The following is a 25,579-nucleotide window of genomic DNA, read 5'->3' as shown; positions in this document are numbered from 1 at the left end:
CAGATATACACTGTGTCCGTAAAATATGAAACAAATTCATTTTAAGCTAAACAGAATGTAACACCCTGTAGTTTGTAACATTTTTAGATTAATAAAAATGTATAAAAATAAGAAATAATTTCTTTCGTATTCTGTCTGCTAGACCACAAGTACCGAACATGTTTGGAAACAGCTAATTTTTATTAAGCTAAAAATGAAACAAACTACAGGGTGTTACATTCAAACCACTTGCCGCTAGACAATAAGTTTTTTGATAATATTGTTAATTTAACTAATAAAGAATGTTACGCGTTACTTTATGAGCAAACACAAAACTATTGTATTTTTGTCCACCCTGTACCAATTGGAATCAACATGTGATACATTTTTGGAATCAGCTCAGCTAGAGTAATCGGAAAATTGATACAAAATGGAGGTGTTCCATTTAAAAAAAAGACGGTGACGTCATTACTCGAAAGAAATTCACCCTGTATATTAGATGATTATTTTAAACTACGGTAATTAAAAATCAAAAATCGACGTGTTTCAGGATTATTTTTTAAAAATGGTCTGTTTAGCTAAAAATGAATTTGTTCCATACTTTACGAACACAGTGTATATGTGGGAATTACTTGGCTTCATTTTATGAGAATTGTAGGAGTAAAGGCTGCTACAATGGTTTTCAGACTTAAAACCAAAGTTGTTTGGATCGTTTTAAATTTTACGAGACGAAATTTTGATAATTTTATCCATCTCAAAAGCGATCACAACGTTTCCTCTACCTCGAATACAAAATCCCTCGAACAAGAATGCAGTCACTTCAACTTTCAAATACATTTAAAGATTACCAACGTGGTAAATATCAGTCGTAACGTGTTTGATTGCAATGAAACAGTCCGAAAAATCGATTTCTTCTGAATATTCATTCCCATTTCATGCACAATGATTCTGCAGTGAAAACTACTGGGAATAAATGCAACGTTCTTCGATTAAATAACAATAATTACGTCTATTCTCATTCATGATGACCACGATTTGAACATCCTTGGTTCGCTCAACAGTTCCGGTGTTTATCAACGCTTCGGTATATCGTCCGTCTGTATCACTGTTTATCGAAAATTGTCGGTAATTCTATTACTTAATTGCGATCCTGTTTTGTTGTTTGCAAAAGTGATTTTTTTATGTGTTGGTAATTTTGCCTATCGATTATATGGCAGTGTGGAGTTTTCTGGAAAAATTGGTTCATTATAATTTTAATAGAGCAATTTGCTTGAATGAAACCCTATTAATGGTGATTATGAATTATTGGTTCAGAGATTTTTTGCCTTTTGTAAATTCTATTCAGTTATAACCTTTTTGAATCGGTCGACAAATGAAACTTCAAAATTTACACTATGGGTTATCATTTTTTCTCAAAGTAAAGGGTTTTTCAATAAGCTTGCTATCTGGACAGATTGTTAACGCTGGTTTGTTACCGAAACAATTTAGTGTTCTGTATGGTTTGGGTATTAGAAGACACCTTAAATGGTTGAAACAAACACTGTGTCCGTAAAGTATGAAACAAATTCATTTTTAGCTAAACAGACCATTTTAAGAAATAATCCTGAAACACGTTGATTTTTTATTTTAATTCACCGTATTTTAAAATAATAATCTAATACACAGGGAGAATTAATTTCGAGTAATGACGTCACCGTCATTTTTTTTTAATTGAACACCCCCATTTTGTCTCAATTTTCCGATTCCTCTAGATGAGCTGATTCCAAAAATGTATCACATGTTGATTCCAATTGGTACAGGGTGGACAAAAATACAATAGTTTTGTGTGTGCTCATAAAGTAACGCGTGACATTCTTTATTTGTTAAATTAACAATATTATCAAAAATACTTATTGTCTAGCGGCAATTGATTTGAATGTAACACCCTGTAATTTGTTACATTTTTAGATTAATAAAAATGTATAAAAATAAGAAATAATTTCTTTCATATTCTGCTAGACCACAAGTACAAACATGTTTGGAAACAGTTCATCCTTATCAATCTAAAAATGGAACAAACTACAGGGTGTTACATTCAAACCACTTGCCGCTAGACAATAAGTATTTTTGATAATATTGTTAATTTAACTAATAAAGAATGTTACGCGTTACTTTATGAGCACACAAAAAACTATTGTATTTTTGTCCACCCCGTTCCAATTGAAATCAACTTGTGATACATTTTTGGAATCAGCTCTGCTAAAGTAATCGGAAAATTGAGACAAAATGGGGGTGTGCAATTTAAAAAAATGACGGTGACGTCATTACTCGAAAGTATTTCAACCTGTATATTAGATTATTATTTTAAAATACGGTAAATTATAATAAAAAATCGACGTGTTTCAGGATTATTTCTTAAAATGGTAAGGGGATTCCACGAGCGCCGAGAGACTGAAGCATTCGACAGTGTGACTTTATTAGTTGTTTTCTAACATTTCTATGAAATCTTCTGGTAGATTTTGGTGGTTTCAGAAATATCTTTCCAAACTTGGCCAAAATAGCCAAGGATTCTTCATCAACGCCAGCATCTTCAGCTCCTGTTGTAAGACAATTTTCCAGAGTTGCTCTTACAGTTGCAAAAATCCACAATAGGTTAGACGACAAATCTATAAGATGCCCTATGTGTCTTAGATGGAAAATTATGAAATCAAACAAAGCCTGGATATTTCTCAATATCAAGAAACTTTATTTTTTTATTTTGGTATGATTTATGGTGTATTTAATTCATATATCTATTTCAAAAAAGTTTTTTTAATGATATGATACTACACAATAAAACTGCTAAAAATCAAGTAGCTTGATATGATTCAAGCTAAATAAATACTTGTCTTTACTTGAGTTTGAAAAACTACTACTTGACTTGAGCTAATTGAAAATCAAGCTAAGCCCCTACTTGGGTGCCATCGTTGACCAGAGTCTTCTGATCAGTTTTTGTTATTGAGGGCATAAAAGTCAATAAAAAACAATACTAACATTTTAAATTAACCGGTAATCATTTTTCATGCATTCAGTTCCTTCGTGCCAAAACTTTTGAGACATACATCACAGAAAATTTCATCGAATTGAACCATCAATCCCATTGGTAATTTTCACTCAATCAACAACTTGACATCAATGGTCTACAATTATCGCCATCTAGGGAGTCTTGGTTCGCGTGTACGTTGCTCTTAAATTAGCTTCTCCTTGAGTTTTTTTTTTTGAACCAGGAGTCGTTCTTCAACCTGAAGATGAGAAGTACCGATTTCTGTTCCGGTGCGTCTTCCTCTTGAATATTTTGACTTTATTGATGTATTTTTAAGCTATTGTGTTTTATTGAGGGTCGACCTTCGGTAAATTCAGTTTTAATTACCATGATTATACGGGTTGTTCGTTAGAATTTATTATGTTCTCCCAAATGAACGTTATTATTATCGGCATCCTCGCTGTTTGCCGGAGAATTAATCATTTTTTTTTACAAGATTTGACGTGTTAACTTGATGGTATCTTGTGTGAGAAAGAAATTGATGAGAATTGAAGTACGTATACTGTCTGACAATATCCATCAGTTGTACATTACCTTGTTGTTTTTCAGGTGTTTTGTACCTCAATCTCGATTGTGTTGTTTTTTAAAAAATGGACACCCTCGCAGATTTGAGATTATTCTAGTAAGAATTTATTGTCAGGGTATTACATGAATAACTGTGTTCAAATAATTAAAATAAATAAAATATTCAATGGCCACTAAGGTCTCCAGGTTCAACACAAGTTTGATATGAATTTTATATGTTGTGTTATATAACTGGTGTTTTTTTTTCGAGGTATATAACTTTAAGCTGGCATTACTGTGCAAGATGGCGACCGATTTAACATCTGTCAAGTGATTTATTCTCAGTTTGGTTTGGCAATTCATCATGAATAGACTCACGCCTGAACAACGCTTGCAAATAGTGCAATTTTATTTCGAAAATAATGGTTCTGTGCGGAATACGTATCGCGCACTACGTCCATTAGCGATGAAGCGCACTTCTGGTTGAATGGCTACGTCAACAAACAAAACTGCCGCATTTGGAGTGAAGCTGATCCTCAAATGTATGTCGAAACACCGTTACATTCAGAAAAACTGACTGTTTGGTGCGCTTTATGGGCTGGTGGAATCATTGGTCCGTACTTCTTCAAAAACGATGATGGCCAGAACGTTACAGTCAATGGTGATCGGTATAGAGCCATGATTACTAACTTTTTCATTCCTGAATTGAACAACCATGATGTCCAGGAGATGTGGTTCCCACAAGACGGCGCAACATGTCACCCAGCTCGTGCCACAATCGATTTATTGATTTTTTTGGTGACCGCCTAATTTCACGTTTTGGACCTGTGAATTGGTCTCCAAGATCTTGTGATTTAACACCGCTAGACTACTTTCTGTGGGGCTATGTAAAGTCATTGGTCTATGCGGATAAGCCACAAACCCTAGACCATTTGGAAGACAACATTCGCCGTGTTATTGCCGATATACGGCCACAAATGTTGGAAAAAATCAATCGAATAATCCATCGTTGTTTTATTGCAATTTAAAGTTCTATAGCTCTAAAAAAAAACACCCTTCACATTACCTTGTTGTTTTTCAGATGTTTTGTACCTCAATATTGATTGTGTTGTTTTTAAAAAAAAGGACGTCCTCGCAGATTTGTGATTATTCTAGTAAAAATTTATTGTCTTAGACATAGTAAACAGGGTATTACTGGTAAAACTGTATCGGGTGTCTCAAATTCATTGGTTGATGAGGGGGTCTGAGAATCCCCTCGACCTAGAAAAAATGATTGAATGAATACCACAACCTGTGAAATTCAGAAAATTAAAATATTCAGTGGCCACCAAGGTATCCGGATTCAACACTGTTAGATTTTTCCTTTGGTCACATTCAAAGAACAACTTCCATCAATAAGACTGTTGAAACAAACTGTGTGAAACTGAATCTTTTCATGAATTTTTTTTGTTTGATCGTTGTTCGTTTGTTATATATTTTTGAATATGGAAAAAAAGCAGTTTTATTTGTTATAGAAATTTTTATGGTTCACATGAAAACACAAACCAAAATTTATCTGAGTGAAATCTCAACAATTCCCCTTTCGCCCTAGGCTTCACTGTGCTAAAAGATCGTTTACACCAAGGACGCAGCAAGAAGTGTGTCTCCATGTCAACGAGGAGATTCTTATCACTCTATACCCTGGAAAGTGGTCCTCAAAAATGTGAAGAAACCGTAAATGGCCTTCGAGTTTTCTGATCTAATGCTACCGCCGTTCTTGGATATAAAACCTGCATCCCTTCACGTATTGCGGTTGCAACCTTGGTTAATACACATGTATTGATTCAATAAAGCCAATCTACTGTGAAATTGATTATTTTCGCGTAAGTGACTCCTCTCTAGAGGTAGCTCGCTTACCGCCATTTTTTTTTTCTGTATCACGATGTTGGATAGCATATTGCAGTTAAGTGGCCTCTAGGTTTTTGAACCCGCTGAGTTGGTCCAACTGTCCCCTATTCTGGCTCAGGTTTTTATCTTTATCTGCCATTCAGTTTGTTCAATATTATCAGTTCATCATAAATGCATCAAAAATTCTTGAATCATAATTAGGTATACATACTCCCAAATATCTTGGAGTTGAACTTGATTCTTCTTCGAATTTCAAGGTCCACCTCGAAAATTTGCGTATGAAATTGAAGTCGAGAAATAATATAATTCAAAATTTAGTTGATTCTTCATGGGGTGCTGATGCCAGCACTCTTCGAGCGGCAACTTTGTCCTTAGTTTTCTCTGCTGCTGAATAATGTTGTTCTGTTTGGTTTAATAGTACTCATGTTCATAAAATTGATGCACAGCGTAAAGTTTCTATGAGTGGAACTTTTAGATCTACACTTTACATTGATTACCAATGCCATCACTCGTCTCGTATTCAAGAAGGTTGAGTCAAGAAATCTAGAGATAAATTTCATTTCTACCAGAATTTATTTCTTGTATCTTATCTCCCAGATACTAGAACTTCCAGATTAAAAGATGTCAACTTATTATGTAAACAAATACACAAACCAATCGCTACACCTATATACGGGGAGGCAGATTTTTGCTGAGGTTTCAATGTGTGCTCTTGTATCATCTTGTATGATGTCCCGTTCACATTTCCTCTACTAATACTGACATTTTATCTACACATGCTTTATTGTTCGAAGTTAATAATTTTTTGTATTGCTCTATCTCAAAAGAATATATGTAGACACACTCAGGCTTTGTAGCGTATCCAGTTGAATGGCATCATTCGTCAAAATGTAGATGTACCTCTGAATCTTGAAAAGCTGATGACAAAATTTTGAACTATATAAATATAACTGAGTAATATTCCATATATATCTCCACTTAGAAAAGTGCTGTTGTTGATAATTCGACATAGCATGTCCTTAAAATCCAGGTAACTGAAATATGGGCGAAGTTATCTTTGTCTTGAGATTCTTAATAATCTCAGAGGCACGTTCATCGTATATAGAAGCGATTTTCCTAAGAATCGTTATCTTCACATTATTTGACTGACACATTTATGTCGAAGAACACACTGATAAATGATCAAAGCCGATATTCGATTCATGTTTATGGATCTTATCTCACTTGTATGTCAATCATAGTTTCGTATGACGTTCGAGAAGTTGGTATTCATTGCAGGGAGATAATCGAATTTCAGAATAAAACCTGTACAGCTGCTACTTTCACTATGAGTTCATACGTTCTGGTATTATTACAATCAGATTTATCATATTATTTGGTTTGATACAACCTTGTCATGAGAATGGTATTTGGGCGTATAACTTTTTTTTTATAGATATAGTAGTCAGTTTCAACATTTATACAAAATGCCGCTGGTAATTAAACTTAATTGACGTGAAGCACTGTCTTTGAAGGATGATAGCTTATTTCACTTCGATTCAATGAGCTTAGTTTTAGTTGACAACAAAAATAAATACAGTTATTGATCGTTTTCGCGCTCATTTCACTCCTCTCGATTCAAAACCACCAACAAGACGAAGAAATGTGTGTACCAAAGAGAATATTGCTGCTGTAGCGTATAATATTGGACCAGATGTCGATACGTCGCCAGTATCAACTTGTTGGCCTTTTCTCTCGACTACGTGGAAAATTTTACGTAACGATATGGGCTTAGGTGTCTATAAATATAGCTTATGCAAGAATTGACCAAATACCCATTGTTTACGTCGCATTTTTTGCTGATTGGGCTAATTTGAAAGTGGCCGAAGATGAGCATTTTTACCGGAGACTTGTGTCAAGTGATAAAGCTCATTTCTGCTTAAATGACTTCGTCAACAAGCAAAATTGCCTTATATGAAGCAGAGATAATACTCAAACCATCAATGAGTCACCATTAATGCAATAAAATTTAATATTTAGCTTAGTTTACCATTTACCTTTGCGCCATACGGCTAGATTTATTGGAAAAGGTATTGTAAAATTGCACTGATCGAATGAACTATGTAATTCCTAGATGAAATCATATTTAAAAAATAAATGCGATGAAACTATCAGATTATAATAATGAAGAAAATCATTCCAGCAATATTTCTGTCTTGTATCATTTTTAGTTCTCAAGAATTAAAAAAAAAACATCCATTTTAATAATATAACCCATAATAGGACGCGAACCTTCATAACTTTGTAATATGAAATATTCCACATAAACGGTGAAAATTTCGATATGAACATTCTCCAAAACGATTTCGAACATGAAAAATATTAAAATAACTAAAATATTCTAATTCGACCAACGCATCGTTGTTGTATTGTCGTCTGGGAATATAAGTAGAGTATTTATATTTGGTACCCTGATAGTTCTAAATTTGAAATATAATTCAGGTCATGTTTTGTAATTAAAACAACCTCATTTTTTCTTCAATTATGCCTTGTTCCAGTGATTTTCAGGTCTTTATTAGAATTTTCCCCTCGGTTTTCAAAAACTCGTTATAAATATGTGGCAAATTTCGTATATGGTTAGGCGCATATTAAGCCATTATTTCACATTTATGCATTGTTGATTGTTGTTTACTCATTGCGTTTGAGCGTACAAACAAGGGTGAATTATGGAAAAATGTATGAACCATAGGGGGAAAGTCTGTTATATAACTGTTTCTGAGTTGAGTTGAAATATTATGAAAAAACTTCAGTTGGATTTCATGAAATGCAAATATCAAAGAAAAATGAGGAAATATTGAAAATAAAATATAATCAGATATGCAGGGTGTTTCAAGATTCAGTATCAAGATTTCAGGGCCGTATTTTCCAGTCGTCAATCGCTTCTTTGCCGAACTACAGAACGTTTAAATTTCAAGATTTTTTTATTTTTTGTTCATAGCTCTTTAGTTTTTGAGATATTAAGATCAAATTGAAAATATAGGTCCGTTAGGTTTCTTATTTTTTAAGGAAACTTTTAATTTTGATCACAAACCAAATACGTAGTGACTATCACTCCATAAAGTTATGGCTAGGACTTTTGAATCACCCTGTATACAGAGTGATAGTTTTACTTGTACATATATTGCCTGAGTTCAAAGAAAACAACTTCTTCCTTTATCATTTTTTTCAATTCGTCTCGGTTGAAAAGGCACAGGCTGTTGCAAATCCATAAAAAAATGTAATTTTTAGTTATGTCTTTCAAATGGAATGGAATCGAAGGAAATTATTTTCAGAATATAGTTTTTTATTGATGTGATGAATTTTTTCCGAACAAAAAATTCCATCAAAGTTCAATCAACTACAGAATGCCTGCTAGACTATGTGAGAAAAAAAATCGAATCGAAAAAATAGATAAGGAAAAAAGTTTCTTTTGACCTCAAGAATCTTCGTTTGAAATATATGTACAAATCAAAGACTCATCCTGTATATACATATTGTATACAGAATTCCATTAAAATTGTTTTTGAGACTTGCTGAAATTAAGGCTATCTTAAAGATTTGTGGACATACTGACGAACATACATGAAACCGAAATTGTTCAAAAAAGTCTAAAAGGTTTTTTGCGAGTGGCAATTTAAAAAATTGGAGATCAAAAAATCTTCGGTTTACACAGAAGCAAAATATTATCCAGTTCCTATTGGATTCTTAACGTGAAAACCCAATGATTTCGAAAGATCATCACTTGATATAGACGAATCAATATTAACAACTCAAACAAAATGACTTAATGGTATTTCGGTATGAACATTGGTATCTGCTCGAAACCACTTTAAAAGTTTTCTTATTGTTTGGTATGATACATTCGAATACCTCCCTAATCTCAAGTTTTTGTAGAATTATAGTTGTGATTGAGTCATCAGCTCAATCTGAATGTTAGTCATAAGTTGGAAAATTTACTGTTATAAATTGTCACAATCAACACAATTGCTGTTTTGTGTTGTGCAATACGATTTGTGATTTTGAACCACGTCTTTTACTTTGTATACGTTAATTGGTTATACGGATTTATGAATCAACGACACACCATTCTATAGAACAATTTCTATGAAATATCTGGGATTGTGGTTTGACAAGACATCAATGATCAGAAGAATTCTTAGGAATTAGAACAATTTTGCTTTAATGTCTTCTATACTAACTGACAAACAAACTGCAACACCCAAAAGGAGCTGTTTCAATTTTAATATAAATACATAGATAGTATAGCAAGGATTAAATGATTGAAATTTGGAGGAAAAAAATTTACAATTTTTTTTATTAAATTTGTTAATAATGTTTGTCCAGCCGCCAAAGTCCTTGGGGGCTGGGTTAAATTTCCAAGCCTCCTATCCATAATGTCCCAAACATGCTCTATGGACGGAAGATTGGGGAATCTGGGCGGCCATGGCATAAGACTCACATGGGTCGCTTCAAAAAAGTTCAAACTAACTCTGGCAACATGAGATCGGACATTATCTTGCTGAAATATTGGATTCTCGAGCCGGATAAGGTAAGGGAGAACATATGGCTCCATTATTTCTTGAAGGTAACGCAGCGCTTTCATGTTACCTCGAATAAAGATTAAAGGCGACTTACTTGCATGTGCAATAGCACCCTATACCATAACGCCTACTGTCTGTTATACATGATGCTCAACACCAAAGTTCACGTCAATCTCCCCGACATCGTCTAACCCTTCTTCGGCCATCATGTGCACCCAAAGAGAATCGCGATTCATCAGAAAAAACGACCTGATGCCATTCCACATTCCAATGTTGACGTTCTCTGCACCACTCTAATCGTTGCCGGCGATGCTCAACCGTCAGAGGTAACAGAAGATGAGGTCGATAATGCTGCAGTCCAAAAGACCTTATCCGGCGGTAAACCATTCGGACAGTTACAGGATGGCCTTGTTCTCCTAAACACTCATCAGCCAAAGATCGAATTGTCTCAAATAGGTCTGTAATGGTCATAAGTCTTAGACGTCGATCTTGAACTTCATTTGTGCCCCTTCGACGTCCGGTGCCTACTCTTCTTCGATTTTGGGCATTATCAAACCACGCTTGACAACATCTCATAACAGTAGTTGGATTTCTGTTCGTACGGTTAGCGATTTCTCGAAATGACAACCCCGCCTCCCGTAGACCAATAATTCGACCTCTTTCAAATTCACTTAGCTGGCGATAAATTCCGCGTACACGTGCTCTAGGTATTTAACAACAACTAAATATCTCCTTCGGATCTCCTGGAACAGCTGGTTTATTGTAAAATTTAAAAAACTTTCAAAAAACGACTACAATATTCAAGTAACAAAAATTGTTTACATGAAAAAACCTTCACGATTTTTTCCCCAAATTCAATCATTTACTCCTTGATATTCTATCTATGTTCTACCAAAAAAAAATGAAATTTAAACAGCTGCACCTAGGTGTTGCAGTTTCTTTGTCAGTTAGTATATTTATAAGAAATGATAAATCTGAAGACAATATCTCAAAATATCCATCTAATGTGAATGAAGAAATTAATTTCAATAGTTGTTCCCAAGAAAGGTATTTCAACTTCAACCTGATTATTATTTTGTCAATGACCTTATCCAATGTTTTGTAATAGCAGGCTATTGGCAATCTATCAACCTGCTGATCCTCAGACGAGCGATATCTTATTCCAATTAACAAACTTCTCTGTAACTGTATTCAAATAACCAGTTCCTAAAATAGGGCTTACAATAATGATCAACACCTATATGTACGTTAGGATTGGCATTCATAATCTAGAATGCTCACAAGAAATACCAGACCGCTTGATCAAGATTGGGTAGACTAAACGGTTGTCTGTCTACATAGTGTGAGACTTATTTATGCAATGTTTTCATTAGTAACATTCTGCTATAGAAAACAACAAGACACCTCGGAATAGTTCTTTTTGATGCAATATACTGAAAACTTGCGAAATTGGACCAGGAATTCATTGGATATTTCGGCATAGGTTATTAAAACCATATCCTTAATTATGTGTGAATTTTGTACTTGTCCACGTTTTTACTCACATTCTTGTTTTTAAAAGGTTTCTTGTTCATCAAAAATTGTGCTTGAACATAAGGCATTTAAATTTTCGTATAAGTTTACTTAAAAACTGTATTTATGTTTTCTGTTACACTTTTTTTTATCGCCCACGTTGAATTTATAAAATGTACAGGTTTCTATACTGCTTCGTTATACACTGTGCCCGTAAAGTATGGAACAAATTCATTTTTAGCTAAACAGACCATTTTTAAAAATAATCCTGAAACACGTCGATTTTTGATTTTAAATTACCGTATTTTGATATAATAATCTAATATACAGGGTGAATTACTTTCGAGTAAGGACGTCATCGTCATTTTTTTTAAATGGAACACCCCCATTTTGTCTCAATTTTCGGATTACTCTAGCTGAGCTGATTCCAAAAATGTATCACATGTTGATTCCAATTGGTACAGGGTGGACAAAAATACAATAGTTTTGTGTGTGCTCATAACGTAACAAGTTACATTCTTTATTAGTTAAATTAACAATATTACCAAAAAAAAATATCGTCTATCGGCAATTGGTTTAAATGTAACACCCTGCAGTTTGTTACATTTTTAGATTAATAAAAATGTATAAAAATAAGAAATAATTTCTATCATATTCTGTCTGCTAGACCAAAAGTACCAAACATGTTTGGAAACAGCTCATTTTTATTGATCTAAAAATGTAACAAACTACAGAGTATTACATTCAAACCAATTGCCGCTAGATAATAAGTATTTTTGATAAAATTATTAATTTAACTAATAAAGAATATTACGCGTTACTTTATGAGCACACACAAAACCATTGTATTGTTGTCCACCATGTACCAATTGGAATCAATGTGAAAATCCAAAAATGTGATACATTTTTAGATTCAGCTCAGCTAGAGTAATCGGAAAATTGAGACAAAATGGGGGTGCTCCATTTAAAAAAAAATGACGGTGACGTCATTACTCGAAAGTAATTCACCCTGTATATTAAATTATTATTTTAAATACGGTAAATTAAAATAAAAAATCGACATGTTTCAGGAATATTTCTTAAAATGGTCTGTTTAGCTAAAAATGAATTTGTTCCATACTTTACGGACACAGTGTATGTGCAGTATAAAGTGTTAAAGTATAGACCACTGTAGGATATTGTAATAAGCACTTACCAATTAACGAAATATGGTATTCGTTCTATCAAAATTGAGCAATTAATAACTTATCATGAATGTACAGGGTGTCCCAAAATCGATGCTCATTGAAAGCATCTCAAGAGACTAGAACTTAGACTTAAAAATAATATTTTGAAGGACTTTCTTTTTTCGAAATGATAAGATATCAGAAAACAGATCATAGATATCTTGATTCGTTCTCGAGTTATAGGGTGTTTCTGAAAAATAACTGTTTCAAATATTTCACTATATCTTGGTTTTTGTTCGAGATATTCGAAATATTCTAAAACGTTTTCGAGAACGAATCAAGATACTTATATTCTATATGCTTTCTGATATCACATCATTTCGAAAAAAGAGATCGAGTGGTCCTTGAAGATTTTTCTCCTAGTCTTATAGTTCTCGAGTTGCCTTCATTGAGCATTGTATTTGGGACATCCTGTATTATGAATGAAATATGCAGTTTTTCTAATGAGCTTCTTAATTTTTACGCTCTCTTCACTAGATAAACCACATAGTAAAATATTTAAAAGTAAAAAACGTATATCACAAAAAATTGTTCAATTCGGATCTTATGAATATTTTTCTACTTTAAAGGAAAGTATTTGCATTGATTGGCTCTTACCGAATTCGTGTCAACTTAACCTGATTATACAATCAGGTTAGGTTAGGTTATGAAGTTGGAATATCTGTCAAATTCCATTCGTTCTTACAAACAGCTACTGAAATGAATTTCTTCATTTGCATTCTTGTCCGGTATTGATAAATTAGACTGGGTGATACATTTTTTTAATAGACTTTTTCCGTTAATTTAACTGTAATATAACTCCAAATGAAAATAATGTGTTTCTCACAATCTTCGAGAATTTAGCATTTTGGTATTTTAGTTAGGTTGAAGATGATGAAGGACAAAATTTGTTCTGGGCTTCTAGAAGTTCATAGTCAAAACAAATTCACTTGAAGAAAGGAGAGAATAAAAGGTTGTGTTCATAGATATGTTCTACAATTTTGATCTTCACAAAAAAGTTCATGTAAATTGGCACAAAAATGTATTGTGATTCTGCTATGAATACTTGAAGATTAGGATAGTCATCAAACAATGAATAAAATCAATTCCAGTAAATTGGAAATATTCCACATTTTTAGTTATTCAAGATGAGGAACTATCAACTGAAGACTGAATCAATCGAAACTATCAACTGTTCTGATACTTTCTATCGATAAATACGTGACAAAAGATATGAATTGATGGGCAAGTACAAATATGAAATTTTTCTTGGTCACATAATAAATTGTACTTCAACATCTTGTCATGCTCGAGTCAAAAAGAATTTCACCAAAATTGCTTGGGGTCATTGACAACGTGTTTGAAGAAGCAACGTACAACTGCGGTTTTATACAAGAACATCAGAAGCGAATATTTGATCGGTTGTTAGTACCTAATCGTTTTGAGTATTGGGTGATTGAATTGAACCGAATTTCCGTTTTTATCGAAATCACTTTTTGTTTCACAAAGTTCGTGTGATGATGCGAGTGAAAATTTAGTATTTTGGTTTAGTGTTTTATTTGTAACGATTTTTGATCGTTTGGTTTTCAAAATTCTTTACAAAATGGTTAGGTTTGAGTCAAATGCAATTCTAGATGGTGTTCAATTATTGGACACAGTAGGTATCATTAGAGAGCTATATACTCAAATTGTTTGGAAATGCACAGGGTGTACCAAAAATATGTAAATGACCAAACATGTGTATTTACTTATGAAACGCCCTATTTTTTATTTAATTTTCTGATTGCATTGAAGTTTCATATGCTCAAAACATACAGTATTTAATAATAATAATATTCACTTTATTTAGCATAAGCTATTAAATACAATACAACATAATTATCAAATTAGAGAAAAGTCTATCCTATTGATATTTGATTTCTATCCTATTGATTTCCTATTTGAGATATTTCAATTTTTCATAAATTGAAGGGACTTTGGAAAAATCTAATAACTTTGAAATGGAAAAATTTATTTGAATAATATTTTGAAAGTGAAAAGAAGAAGAATGAACGTAAGTACTGGCTTTTTGATAATCATTGAAAACTCTACTGGGTGTTCAAAATGACTCTATTCATTGATGACTCATTCAAACATTGATATCAGGTTCACTCCAAATGGCATACCCTGTATTTTTTTTTTATTGGGTAGCAAAATTTTATTATCTATACCCGATCAAAAATTAAAAAACAGTTGATATCATTTGGAATAACGTTTGAATGAGTCATCATTGAATTGTCTCATTTTGAACACTCAGAGTTCTCAATGATTATCAAAAAGAAGCAGTACTTACCGCCATTCTTCTAGGATTCACTTTCAAAATTTCATTTGAATGAATTCGTTAATTACGGAGTTTTTGCAATGACCCTCAAATTTATGAAAAAATCGAAATATCTCAAATCAAAATTGGACAGAATATTTTAAAGATGTACCATTTTTTCTTGCGAAGTAATAAATCAATGCAAGAAGTATGAAACTTCAAACAACCTTGGGTTCAATTATTCCATGTAATCTGAAAATGAACGAAAAAACAGGGAGTTCCATGTTTGACCAATTTTTTGGTACACCCCGTGGATTTCCGAACAATTTGAGCTCTAATGGAGCCCAATGATACAGTGTGTAAAAAAACAGTGTTGCCAACATATCACTTTAAAATCTCAAACCACTAATTATATCACCTTTCACAATCAATATCTTCATTATTACATCAAAATATAGATGTTTTATATGTTGAATCATGATAATTGATTATTCTTTTTTTTTTGCAGTTGATATAATGTGAATCCATCAATCAAGCAACCATGGGTAACTCCTGCTGCTGCTGTGGCAGCAATCGTTCTCCACCAGAACGTATGAATTTTACTGGCATGAAGGTGGCAACGACGGAGTGTAAGTATTTTTTTGATGCTATCAGAAAACACTAAAAATTTCACACTATTTTTCGCAAAATATCTCGAATCATTCAAGCAAAGCGGTTGACGAAATGAAAAAAAAATATCGGAACCAAAGTGGTTTACGTCAAAAGTTTAAAAAAATCATATTGCTAGGACTTTGGGTCAATAAATATCCTAATCTCGGTTCTCTTCATCAAATAATTCGCCCAGGTAAAGCTTTTATTATTTTCACAAAGGTAAATTGGATCATTCTTTTTGTGTTGTGTTCATTAAACAAAATATTGTCGAAAACATCGTGCGGAAGAGAAAAAAACTTTCGTTTTTTCTCTGACTGAGCGGACAATCATAGAGTATAATTTGACACTTCGAAGGATGTATTTTGGGTTGCCTGACAGAACGTGCAAAGCTGGGGCGGACAGCTAGTATTATTTATTTAGATGAGTATTGCCAGATCCACAACAAATGAGAACCAAAATACAGTAGATAGATTTTTTCAACTAAGGAGAATCTGGAAAAACTGTAAATAAAAAATTATTTAATGAGAGGAATACATGTTTAAATTTAATGTAGAACTTTGAAACTTATCCTGTATATACATAGAATGGCATATATATAAAGAGAAAAACCAAACTTTCTAATCATGCATTAATATCATTTATTTATGTTCTTCCCTTTCTTCAAGAAAATTGTTGGAAAGAATAACATTGTGTTGAATGTCAATCTATTATGTATTATCACATACCAGAAATTGTTGGCTTCAGGTTTGTATTCAGAAGAATAAATGAAATTTTTCGAAGCAAAAACCTACCTGCTAAATTTCGTGATAAGAATTTGAGCAAACACGCAAAGGCTGTGTGCGTCAGTCAGTGCTTTTCTCATTTTACCAACAATATCCAATAGCGGGAAAACCAAGTGCATAGCATTTGAGTAAAAAAAAAACTTGACCTCGCCAAATCGATTTAGTTTTTGTGTAACCGAATGCTTTGTTCTGATGTTTCCTGTGTCAGTTTTGTCTCCAACAGGACATTCGTAACGATCACATGATAAATACAATTACGATAATTCACCTCTGATTATGCAGAACCATCCATCATGAAAAGCAAATCGAATCATAGCTAATTTAACGAAATTTCGGTTTATCTCCGTCATAATTTATTATGCAACAGGTATTAAAAGTAATTTTTTTGCACAAATCGAATATTACAATTCCTCAGGAAAAAACAAAATTCGATACAATTTAAAATGGCTATAATGGCAACACTGTATTATTTTTGACATTTCTTATGTCAGTAGGTTCCATAGAGTAATTAACATAGAGGAAGTATATGCAATTTTTACATGTTCCCAACATGGTTAGATAACGTTGTCGGATTGTGATATATTTTCAAATCCACAATTTTACTATATCGTTATGAATGTACATTATATTGAATGAAATATATTTATTTTGGGTGATTCCAGATTAAATATGCAAATTTGAATATTTGGAATCCGATATTTTTCCTAATTGTCGAATTTATAATAAGCAGAATATTCATTATTTTCTGTATCTACCTGTTGAAATCCGAGGTTTGACAGCTTTTGCTCTCCTAGTGTCATCGGTTGTTTCACGTCGTTTGGAGCGCTTGAAGTTTGTTTCCTGAATTTCTGATATATTTAGGTATTTATTTCAATATACTTTGAGTTAATATGAAACGTTGATTCACTATGGGACATAAGAAGTGCGTTTTTGTAGAGAAACTGGCGAATTGAGTGAAATATCGAATCACTGATATGTTTTATCTCCGCGCGCTTCTTGTCAAATTTGATATTTCATATTGGGGACAAAATTTGCTTACTGAAAGTAACACATGCTCCTTCTATCTATGTAGTAGTTGGTTCTTTTGTTCAACAAGTTATGCCTATGCCATCATTAATTTCAGAGTCATTAGGTTTTTCCACAAACCCTCCAATTTATGTAAAATCGAAATATCCCAAAAACGATTAGCTCATTAATTAAGCACATGAAATTTCGAACAACTTTGGGTTCAATTATTCCATGCAATCTGAAAATTCACTAAAAACAGGGTGTTCCATAAGAAAAAACATATGTTCGGTCATGTACTGTGTCGAAAAGAATTCGCGAATATAATATCATTTTTGGACTACTTTAATATTCAATTATGTATTTCCAATGTGCAACTCAATTTCATACTTCTTAAAAAAAGTTTGTCCGTGAAATTGGATTCATTAAAAAAACTGAATATTTCAATTTTAAATGTAGTTTATTGATTACTTCTCTTTTATATTCGTGAACTTTGAAATATTGAAACAAAGAGGGGAAATTCGGGATTTCCCATCTATTTCCGAGTCAACATTCCAAATGATAACCAACGGATGTGGCTGTGGAATCACAATATACGCTAATTCCGACTTGATTAGATAATTTTTGCAGTAGCAACTGAATTGGCTGCCAGAAATAATTAGAAAATAATTCGCGCACATCGCTCAAGAACAACTGAAATATTGATGCTCGCAATTTTGCTAGAAAAGTTTTCTGGTCGTGTGTTATTTCTCGAAGAGGTGATAACAATTGGCCACCGAGATCTTGTGATTTAACATCTTCAGACTTTTTTAATTGAAGCAACGTCAAAGATAAGATCTATGCCAATTCTCCATCTGAACATTATTTATAATGATTCGAAATTATTCCCAACTGCGGTGATTGAAAATATTAACTGTTGTTTTAATTTACCTAATATCAGATTGTTTATTCATAGATTAGAATGTTAAATAAAGTCGCGTGCAAAATGTGCAAATATTCGGTATTATTGATCTACATAGCCAGCACCTACAATATAGGCTAGGTACACTAAGAGATAAAATCATTCCATTTTTTACTTGATAATCATTCACTCACCCTGAGATTAGACAAAAAAAATTCTACCAATGGGTGTAGCTCAATGGAACCTCGTTCTTCGCTCGCTTGAGTCGATATGAAAACATTTTTGACCCAAGTCGAATCTCAACATCAAAAAGTATCAATATGTACTGGGTGTTAAAATTTGATTTTTTTTCAAGTTTTTTCTCGCGGCACCTTCCCTTCACAAAATATTGAACGTAAATTTGGTATGGATATTCCAACTTGAAGTTTTAACCATGTGATATGCTAATTTGAATGCATTATCACCCTGTAGATAAAGGGTGTTTTTTTAGAGCTATAGAACTTTAAATTGCAATAAAACAACGATGGATTATTCGTTTGACATGAATTTTATTTATCCGTAAGATAATCTTGTGGCATTACATTTTAAATATGATTTCTGGCATATGACCGCCACGGCTGGCTCGGATGTAGTCCAATCTGGACGTCCAATTTTCGATGACTTTTTCCAACATTTGTGGCCGTATATCGGCAATAACACGGCGAATGTTGTCTACCAAATGGTCAAGGGTTTGTGGCTTATCCGCATAGACCAATCACTTTACATAGCCCCACAGAAAGTAGTCTAGCGGTGTTAAATCACAAGATCTTGGAGGCCAATTCACAGGTCCAAAACGTGAAATTAGGCGGTCACCAAATGTGTCTTTCAATAAATCGATTGTGGCACGAGTTGTGTGACATGTTGCGCTGTCTTGTTGGAACCACAGCTCCTGGACATCATGGCTGTTCAATTCAGGAATGAAAAACTTAGTAATCATGGCTCTGTACCAATCACCATTGACTGTTCTGGCCATCATCGTTTTTGAAGAAGTAAGGACCAATGATTCCACCAGCCCATAAAGCGCACCAAACAGTCAGTTTTTCTGGATGTAAAGGTGTTTCGACATACACTTGACTATTAGCTTCACTCCAAATGCGGCAGTTTTGTTTGTTGACGTAGCCATTCAGCCAGAAGTGCGCTTCATATCTAAACAAAATAAAATGGACGTAGTGCGCGATACGTATTCCGCACAGAACCATTATTTTCGAAATGAAATTGCACTATTTGTAAGCGTTGTTCAGGCCGTGAGTCTATTCATGATGAATTGCCAAACCAAACTGAGAATAAATCACTTGACATCTGTTAAATCGGTCGCCATCTTGAACAGTAATGCCAACTTAGAGTTATATACCTCGAAAAAAAAACACCCTATACAAGGTGATAATTTTGTAGAACAGTGCCCGCCTCTTTCCTCCAGAACAATTTTTGTATGTAGCATCAACGTAACAATTAAATTTAAACACAATACCAAAAAAATTCTGAAGTGTAGACAGAAGCTTCTAATCGCTGATCACTCATACGCCAATTACACCCTTTAAGAGTTCAATTGGCTCATGAGTGAACGATCGATTAAAAGCTTCAAATCGGTGCTTTATGCATTTTTCTTGTTTTTTAAGCCACTTTTTCAATGATTTGAGAAATTATATAAGACCAATATCTTGAGGATTTTTCACTACTTTTCGTTACAATAACAATGTAAATAGTGTAGTGCAATTTTTCAATATTGGAAAAAAGTACCTCCTCGAGTGGGACTCGAACCTGCAACCTCAGAATCACTAGCTCTGCGCTCCACCACTATTTGAAGTTGAACTTTAAACTTCCTCGGTAGCTTAGTGATGGAGTGCTGGACTATTGATTCTGAGGTTGCGCGTTCGAGTCCCGCTCGGAGAGGTACTTTTTCCAGAATTGAAAAATTGTCAGCATGCCACTACACTATTTACCTTGTAATTAAATCACAGACGCTAAAATTCATTATTTCGAATAACAATAACGATTATTTTTTTTACAGCGAATCATAGGAATATAAGCAACGATAGATACGCACCTGATCCACAACGCGTTGATATTATCAGAAATCGATCAACGCCCAACAGGCCGGCAGTAGGACTTGCCAAAGGCAAAATCGTCGTTGGTTTGTACAACTACGAAACTCGAGATAACACAGATGTGTCCTTCAAGAAGGGGGACCGTATGGAGGTCATCGACGATTCTGAAGGGGATTGGTTTATGGTCCTCCACCTTCTCACCAAGGAAAAAGGATACATCCCTAGTAACTACGTTGCTGGGGAGATGAGCGTGGAGAGTGAAGAGTAAGTTCGCGCAATTGATATTTTAAATTACTTTAAAAAAACAATTTTATTCTAACGAGGTTACTAATGAAGAGCTGATCATACCTTGAACTCTGAATTTATGGAGGGTGGAGAAAATTCTTTTGGTAGAACTGTTGAGATAGTGACAAAGTGTCCAGCGAAAAAAGATGTTCAAGCATTTTCCGCAATAGCGCTAGTATAGCCAAAGGGTAACCAACCTAAGAAGACGAACACATTTCAATATTTGTTTACTTCTTGCTTTATCTGTATCAGTACTGTTCAACGTTTCCTATGAAATTCACCCCCTAGCTACACTAGCGCCACAGTTTAGGTCATCTCAACGAACACTTCTGAAACGAGAAGATTATTCTCTACCCTCCATACCTGGATTTATAAATTTGGCGTTGGTGTGCCATTTGGCGTTGTGATTAGATATTCGCAAAGCTGAATGTATATCTGTTGGTCAACTTGCGAACGGCCATAGCAACCACAGGATGCATATTCACTCTCTATCTCAGTACATTCACTATGAATGTTTACATTCGTTACAATATATTATGAAAAGTCTCATGATAAAATGATCACTGCTTTCAGCGCTGCCATGTGCTGGTCATTGGAACTAATAAAATTAGTTCAAATATTTGAAGTGCTTTGTATTGAAAATACATTTCAATTCGCTTTCAGATTTTGAAAGTGAAACCAATTGCACCCTTGTAGATCACATATATACCTTTAAACAGTTTCATATGTGGTCTCCTAAGGGTTCCATTGGCGAATGAATGAGCGGTCAAAAGCTCCTGCCTTCGCTTCAATGCTTTCCCTATTTTTAGCTTTTAATCTCAGAAAACTATTTTTATTTCCTATTCTGTTATTGTTCTTTGGAATATAGTTAGCGACCGTTATTTTCTTGTTTATTAACTTATTTTTCTCTAATTCTGTGGTTATTCCGTTCATTCTTCCACATCTTGTAGAACAAAATCGTGCGAGAATATATCAGAAACGCACAGTTTTCATGGTTATATTTTATTATCATATGTTGGTACTCAGAACTTTCCGCCACGGCTTTATCTGTCAATTCATCAATTTGCCAGAAATCAGTTTTGCCAACCAACATTTTTCAATGCAAAAAATCACTAAATGATATTTATGGAAATATTTCATTAATTTCAATAAAAATGCAATGAATTAGAGAAAATAATGTATAATACTCGTACAGAAGGCTCATTCTACCACTCGTTCATTAAAAAACTCGCCACTCCGTGGCTCGTTTTTGAATTTTGAACTCGTGGAAGAATATCAATGCCTTCTGCACTTGTATTATAAATAACTATTATCAAGCCCTATATTACGATAAGTGTCTCACGGAGATTCAAGAAAGACGGGATAGAAAACATTGAAGCAAGTGTCCTCAACGTTGCAAGTGCTTTAAAGGCATTTTCATCTGCACTATTCATCGGGTTCATTGAGACGTTTGCTAAGCTAGTAGCACATGCAGTACACCTCTATTATTATGTCAATACTATCTTATGGTTGCATTTAACAAACTGCTGAACTGTCAGGAATAAAAAAGCAGGATAAATAATCTAAATTTGTTTTTATTTTCAGCTGGTTCTTCGAAAATATATCAAGAAAAGAAGCGGAAAAACTTCTGTTGGCTGACGAAAATCCAAGGGGAACATTTTTGGTCCGTCCTTCAGAACACAACCCTAATGGATACTCATTATCAGTAAAAGATTGGGAAGAATACAGGGGTCATCACATAAAACATTATAAAATAAAACCACTGGATAATGGAGGTTTTTATATATCGACCAATAAAACTTTCGATACTCTTTCAGAACTAGTTAACTCATATACAAGTAAGTAACAATATCATTTGGAAATTTTCAAGTCTTTCAATTAATGAATGATTTGTTAAAGAATTGATGGACTATTCTTGTTTCTTACAGAATATTTTTTTGCCTTTTTAAGTAATTGAAAATTTGTTTAAATAGAAGGTTGTAATGGTATGTTCGGAATGTCAGGTTTTAATTATATTCCTTAACAAATACTTGAGAATCTTCTGAAAGTACATACTGTTATTTTATTTGTTTAATTGTAGAATAAATATAGTTACCGAAACTTTGTTATAGAAATTTTCATTGATATAACTATGTTTAATGCATGCTTTTACTTGAAAGTTGCTGCAATGTTCATTTCCATTCTAATTTCCATCCTAATTTTCAGGAAACGCATTTGGATTATGCCATGTCTTATCCAAATCTTGCCCGAAGCCAGAGCCTACTATGTGGGATCTTGGGCCGACATATCGTGATAAATGGGAAATACCAAGAAATGAAATCGAACTGTTGAAACGTCTGGGCCGAGGGAACTTTGGCGAAGTTTATTATGGAAAATGGAAGAACAATACCGAGGTAGCAGTTAAAACGTTACGGGAAGGCACAATGTCAACACAAGCATTTTTGGAAGAAGCAGCGATAATGAAAAAGTTCAGGCATAAACGTCTAGTGCAACTTTATGGTGTGTGTAGTGAAAAAGAACCTATTTTCATTGTTCAAGAATACATGTCCAAAGGTAGTTTGCTAGATTTCTTGAGAGAAGAAAAAGGTAGAAAAGAGAGAGAAGAAAAGGAATTAGTAGGTTTTGACGAATTGATTTACATAGCTTTCCAAATAGCTAGTGGTATGGAATATTTAGAAACTAAACAATTAATTCATCGTGATTTAGCTGCAAGAAATGTTCTCATCGGAGAGAATAATATTGCGAAAATTTGTGATTTTGGTTTGGCCAGGGTAATTGAGGATAATGAATATTGCCCCAAGCAAGGATCGCGATTCCCTGTCAAATGGACTGCCCCAGAAGCTATAGTTTATGGTAAATTTTCAATCAAATCAGATGTATGGTCGTATGGAATTCTACTAATGGAATTGTTTACATATGGACAAATTCCTTATCCAGGAATGCACGGTAGAGAAGTTATCGAAATGGTTGAAAAGGGCTACAGAATGCCTAAACCTCCATATCAAGTACTCCCTGATGATATTTACCAAATAATGTTGAATTGCTGGGACGCTCGTCCTGAGAATAGACCCACGTTCGAATTTTTGACTCACTACTTCGAAACTTTCAATGTGACTTCAGAAGTACCCTATAGAGAAGTTCCAGACTAACAATTGAAATAAATTCAGGATTATGTTTTAAATCACTTATTCAGTTTTTTGATATAAGATCTCATACTCTGATTTATAGAGAGCTTTCAACGTTACATTACTTTTTGGCATGAACAATAGTTAGTGTGTTTTCTGTTGCCGGCAAATATTTTTATACAATTGGTGTTCAGAAAAAAAAAAAAGAGTTAGAGTAGGTATTGAAGACTTTTAATCTAACATTGGAAATGTGTATATTTCACTCTTTTTTCCATTGCAAGCATTCAAGATTAACAAATTGTCGTCAACATCAAATCTTTGAATATTTAAATAGAAAGAGCTACCTACTGTAACTCATAATTTTCACGCTCAATAATTTATGTACCATTAGAAAATCTCGAACTGCATTTTCTTGAATACTCTTCAAGTTGTCTCTCATCACCTGAGCTGTTGAATTATGTTGAATGAATTTATATTTTTAGAACATTTGAAAAGATTGAATCAACTAAGAGCTGGTTGTATGAGCATTTCAAATTGTTCACTGTTTGCCTACATCACATTTCAAATTGTCTTTTTATCAATATTGAAATTATGTCAGTGAATTCAAATTACCATTTTATTATTTTTTACTTCTACTTGAAAAGGTGCTGATAGAATATTTCTATTGTGATGTTCTGATCTACAACCAACTCTTTAAATGTTCAAATATTCAACTCGAATGAAAAAATGAAAATACAATCTAAATTTTCCAGATTTCATTTGATTTTTAATCAAACTAGCCCAAGGTGAAATTAAAACAAAAAAATATTGTAGGTTAATTTAAAATGCCATGAGAAGTGTACAGTGCAAATGACATACGACAAGTGACCTATAATATTAAATTTATCTTTTATACAAAAACTTTTGTACGAACTATAAATTATACTATCTGGCAAGGACCAAAAAGTAATTTGCTCTATGCTAACCACTTAGTTCCTAATTTCTTAAAATAATTGTAAAATTATTTATCCCTATCCGCCCACATATAAAGTATTTACCATAAACATCATACCCTCTGCTTGAGTTTATCGAACAATTTCATACTGGAGATACCTAATGATTATTGAACTGTTTAATAATTTTTAATTCCAATTTGCATGTTTGTGTGCTTGATGAATGTGTGTACGTTTTAAAGTATCAATTATCTTTTTTTATTTGATGTCACATGACTTGTTTGAACTCAACTAAGAACTGTGTTGAAAAAACGACAATCCATGATAAGGTTTGCTTAGTTTGATTAGCTCCCAAATAAATGATGAAAAAATATTGTGTATATTTGATGTTTTACTGAGGTGATAATGTGCTTTTGTGTATACTACAATTGTTTCAATATATATATTTCTTTAGTCTAAATGTTTGTTAGTCTTTTTATATATAATAAATAGAAAATGAGTCAAACCTTATTTTTTTCACGGTTTGAATACAGCCATATATGATTTTTTGAATGAGAGTCTTGTAAATACATACATGATAAAAAATAGAAATAAAATGTGCTACTCAATCGATCATGATATTTCATTCTACCCAAGAAGTAAAATTCTGAAATTTCCACTAAATATAAGAAATTTTTGAAAGAATGCCAACATCTGCCTCGAACGATTCATATTTGCTTCACTGAAGATTTGTAGTCGAAACCATTTCTGTCCAGCTGACTTTTCAGGAAAAATTCAGAAAAAAATTTTCACCATACCTTTAAAATCG

The 25,579-nt window shown here is 33.3% G+C and overlaps 1 protein-coding gene across 4 annotated transcripts in view; it reads left to right on the top strand.

The window, feature by feature from the left end:
* LOC123671960 (tyrosine-protein kinase Src64B) overlaps nucleotides 1–25,384 on the top strand; it is a 76,037-nt gene extending 50,653 nt beyond the window's left edge. For all 4 annotated transcript variants that reach the window (XM_045605877.1, XM_045605876.1, XM_045605874.1 and 1 more), the window contains 4 exons: nucleotides 15,515–15,635; nucleotides 20,393–20,693; nucleotides 22,299–22,552; nucleotides 22,920–25,384. In XM_045605877.1, the coding sequence (XP_045461833.1) occupies nucleotides 15,548–15,635; nucleotides 20,393–20,693; nucleotides 22,299–22,552; nucleotides 22,920–23,863 (1,587 nt within the window). In that variant the 5' untranslated portion in view covers nucleotides 15,515–15,547 and the 3' untranslated portion in view covers nucleotides 23,864–25,384. The remainder of the gene's footprint in view (nucleotides 1–15,514; nucleotides 15,636–20,392; nucleotides 20,694–22,298; nucleotides 22,553–22,919) is intronic.
* The last annotated feature ends 195 nt before the right edge of the window (nucleotides 25,385–25,579 follow it).

The sequence above is a fragment of the Harmonia axyridis genome, chromosome 2, assembly GCF_914767665.1.
Source record: "Harmonia axyridis chromosome 2, icHarAxyr1.1, whole genome shotgun sequence".
NCBI lineage: Eukaryota > Metazoa > Arthropoda > Insecta > Coleoptera > Coccinellidae > Harmonia > Harmonia axyridis.
The sequence above is the reverse complement of the archived record's forward strand: the minus strand, read 5'-3'. Positions and strand labels throughout refer to the sequence as shown.